Source organism: Haliaeetus albicilla, chromosome 14 (assembly GCF_947461875.1).
Source record: "Haliaeetus albicilla chromosome 14, bHalAlb1.1, whole genome shotgun sequence".
Lineage (NCBI taxonomy): Eukaryota > Metazoa > Chordata > Aves > Accipitriformes > Accipitridae > Haliaeetus > Haliaeetus albicilla.
Window position 1 is genome coordinate 25,139,057 of NC_091496.1, and position 4,049 is coordinate 25,143,105.

The 4,049-nt window shown below is 59.8% G+C and overlaps 1 protein-coding gene across 1 annotated transcript; it reads left to right on the forward strand.

Annotated features, from left to right (window-relative positions):
* The first annotated feature begins 413 nt into the window (after positions 1 to 413).
* Positions 414 to 3,299, forward strand: FEZF1 (FEZ family zinc finger 1). Its single transcript, XM_069802311.1, is given in 5 exon segments — positions 414 to 1,252; positions 1,422 to 1,556; positions 1,843 to 1,975; positions 2,603 to 2,866; positions 2,869 to 3,299. Coding segments are annotated over 5 exon segments (1,461 nt in total). The 5' UTR covers positions 414 to 454; the 3' UTR covers positions 3,000 to 3,299.
* Positions 3,300 to 4,049: the final 750 nt, after the last annotated feature.

Genomic DNA, 4,049 nt, shown 5'->3' on the forward strand with positions numbered 1-4,049 from the left:
GGGCGGGGGAGGCGCGGGCGCCAATGAAAAGTGGCCGCTTACTGGGGGGGAAAAAACTTTTCCTGTTGACTGTTGGAAGCGAATTGAGCAATTATCTAGTTTACCTTCTCCTCTTGGAAGTTAACGATTGGCGAGATCTCGGCTGCGTTATTGACACAACACTTTCTATTGATAGCAGTAAGTAGCGATTGTCCCGAGTCATTGGTGCGCCAAAGTAAACTGTGATGGGCTGGCATGAGTCCACTGGACTGAGAAGGCTGGTTCCGCCGGCGGAGGCTGTGGTGATGGTGGCGGCGGCGATGCTGGTCTCCCTCCTTGCAGATCAGTGACAAGAAAAGGGGCAGAGAGAGTGAAAGAGAGAGAGAGGGGAGAGGAGAGGAGAGAAAAAAAAAAAAAAAAAAAAAGAGGCGTCTACCAAAGCGGCTCAAACCGGGCGAACAAATGCAATCCAGCCATGGACAATAGTGGCCACCACACGGCGACCAAAATCCTAGCGACTCCTCCGGCCAGAGAAAGCCTGTCTGCCAGGAGCAACATGATCAGCACGCCCAAGCCCCTCGCCTTCTCCATTGAGCGCATCATGGCGCGGACGCCGGAGCCGCGCTCCATCCCCGTCCCGCAGCTCCTCCACGGCTCCGTGGCCAAAGGCGACCCCAAGCACCCGCTGCACCTCAACTCCTCCATCCCCTGCATGATCCCCTTTGTCCCGGTGGCGTACGACCCCCTGCCCAAAGCGGCGGTGGCCGGAGCGGAACCCAGGAAGGCTCACTTAGACTCCTCTTCCTCGCCCTCCTTTAGCTGCGGCGATCTCTTGAACTGTGCCCTGAGCTTGAAAGGCGATTTCCCCCGCGATGCCCTGCCCTTGCAGCAGTACAAACTGGTAAGACCCCGAGTGGTCAATCACTCCTCCTTCCACGCCATGGGAGCCCTGTGCTATTTCAACCGAGGCGACAGCCCCTGTCACCCGTCCGCCAGTGTCAACATCCACCCGGTGGCTTCTTATTTCCTCAGCTCCCCCTTGCACCCGCAGCCCAAGGCTTACCTGGCGGAGCGGAACAAGCTGGTGCTGCCGGCCGCGGACAAGTACCCGGCGGGGGTAGCCTTCAAGGACTTGTCGCAGGCTCAGCTGCAGCATTACATGAAAGAAAGCGCTCAGATCCTCTCGGAAAAAATCGCCTACAAGACCTCGGAGTTCAGCCGCGGCTCCCCGAGCAGCAAGCCCAAAGTTTTCACGTGTGAAGTTTGTGGAAAGGCAAGTAGAGCCGCGGCCCGCCTCCCTTCCCCTGCTCCCCCAGCCTCCTACCCTCCGCCGGCTTCTCGGTCGCTTGCTTGCTTGAGTTTTTAAACGACGGCTTCCCCTCGGCGCTCTCGCCTTCTAACCGCGACTCTATTCTTTTTTTTTGTCTGATTTCACTCTCAAGGTATTTAACGCACATTATAACTTAACTCGCCATATGCCGGTGCACACGGGAGCCAGACCCTTTGTTTGCAAAGTTTGCGGGAAGGGCTTCAGGCAGGCGAGCACGCTCTGCCGGCACAAGATCATCCACACCCAGGTGAGCCTCCATCCATCCCTCCCTCCCTCCCTCCTTCCCGCCCCGAGACCCCTCCGCTCACGCTTTTTGGGAGCCCGGCGCTGTCCGGCAGCGGGGCGGGCGGGGCGGGGGGGCTCAGCCGGAGCCGTCGGGGGATTTCGTTTGCCCCAAGCGCGGTGGGGTTCCGGGGGGTGCCCCGCACTGGCGAGCCGTCAGCTAACACACGAGCCCCGCGAACCAGCACACGAACCCCGCGAACCAGCACACGAACCCCGCAAACCACCCAACGAGCCGTGTTTCCTTCCAGGAAAAGCCCCACAAGTGCAACCAGTGCGGCAAAGCCTTTAACCGGAGCTCGACCCTGAACACACACACGCGAATACACGCCGGCTACAAACCTTTTGTCTGTGAATTTTGTGGCAAAGGATTTCACCAGAAAGGTACCGGTCCCCAGCGCCCTGTCCCTTGCCCGGGGCCCCCTAAGCGAGGTCGACCCTCGGGACAATTTGCGACGGGGCGGGGAGCGTTGATTCCGGTTTTAATTTCTGTTGCAAGAGACTTAGGCTCATTCTAAGCATCGCCGGCCCCGACCCGTTTCCTACGGCCCGGCCGGCGGAGTGGGGCAGGGCTTTCGTGCTGGGGGGAGCGGGGGGCAGCCCCTCGGCGGGCAGCGCCCGTTCTCCGCGCACTGCAGCGCGCAGCTCCCGGCGCAGCCCGGCGAACGGCGGCGCAGCCCGGCGAACGGCCGCGCCGCCTGTCCCCCCCTCCGGCTGCGGGAGTTTGGTCAGTTTTCCTCCCCGTGTCGCTGGGAAGGCTGAAGGCAGGGGTTCCGTTTCTGCAGCTGATGCGCTTTCGGTGCGTTCGGTAACTCCCTTCAAAGAAGAGCGGCGGGGAGGACGGGGAGAAGGCGGGTGTTTGCCGAGAGGTCGGCGGTCGTTTTGGGCTGAAGCCGAGTGCTGGGGATGCGACGGGGTGTGGGGAATATTTTTTTTTTTTCCCCTCTTCTCCCCTTTGCATCGGCCAGTTCTCAGCCCCACGTCCCTTCGCCCTTCTCGTCTCCTTCCCAGGCAATTACAAAAACCACAAGCTGACTCACAGCGGGGAGAAGCAGTTCAAGTGCAATATCTGCAACAAGGCTTTCCACCAGGTGTACAACCTGACCTTCCACATGCACACCCACAACGACAAGAAGCCCTTCACCTGCCCCACCTGCGGCAAAGGCTTCTGCAGGAACTTTGACCTCAAGAAACACGTCCGCAAGCTGCACGACAGCGCCCTGGGACTGCCCCGGCCCCCCGCCGAGCTGGGGGGGCCCGACCAGCCGCCCCCCCCCGGGCCGCTGCTGCAGGGCCCGCCGCCGCTCCAGCCGTGAGGGAGGGAGGGGGGGGCCGCCAGCGGGGAGCGCCGCGCCGCCGGTGGGAGCCCCCGCCGCCGCCCGCCCGCCTCTTTGCATGCACCTGTTAAGCGGTTTTGTGTGTTATGCTCTATATCGCCACTAAGGTTTACGGGACTGATTGTTTCCTCTCTCTTCTTCTTCTTCTTTTTTTAAAAATTTTTCTTTTTTGGTTTGTTTGGTTTTTAAAGACTCTATTTTTCTTTTTTCGTTGTCGTTGTCGTTGCATCTCAGGTGGAGAGATGGTTTTAAAAACGAGAAGAAGCGCCAAGCCAATTTCTGCTGTATTTATTTGGGATCTGTATTACCCGAGCCGGGAACGCTGCACCACTTTAATTATTTCGATGTATATATATATATATATTTCCATTGTGTTGATCCCGCCCTGCCTCCGCTGCCTGCTGGTTATCTTCCCCCTTCTTGGTTTCCTCCTCTCCCTCTCCCCCTCTGAATATCGTATCTCTATGGACAGAGCTGGTTCGCTATGTACGGATTTGAATTTCGGTTTGATTCTTGCACGTGGAAAAAAAAAAAAAGAAAAAAGAATTCGTTGACCTGGTGGAAAATAAATATTTGAACACGAGTGACTGCGGCGGCGGGGGCCGCGGCTCGGCCGGGCGGGGAGCGCGGCGCTGGTGCTGGCTGAGGGCAAACCTCTCCCGCTTCCCTGCCAAAACACTGAAACAACCGCTAAAGACTTTAATTAAGAGGGGTAATTAGTTCGGATTGATCAAAGCCGGGTTGTTATGTTATTAGCTGCTCAGCAGACTCTGCCAAGCCGAGCCCGCCCGTCGGTGGGCGCCTGAGGAGCGGCGGGAGGGGCCGGCGGGGTTTGTGAACGCTCCCGGGGGGGGTGTGTGTAACAAACCCGCACAAAAAACGGGTGCTGTGTGTCCCTGTGGTGTCCCCCCCCCCCGAAGAGCAGGGGTACCCGCTCACCTCCCGCCGCCCTCGGGCTCGGGGGCCCTTTCCGGGCGGGGGGGGCGGACGGACGGTGAGTCTCTCCGGGGACGGCAGCGCCGGAGGGGTCGGGGGGGTGGGGGGAGCTTTTTTCCCGGCTCTGAGGGGACCTGGCGGTCACGCCTGGGGGACCGCTCCGGAGCGGAGCCCTCCCAAACGGG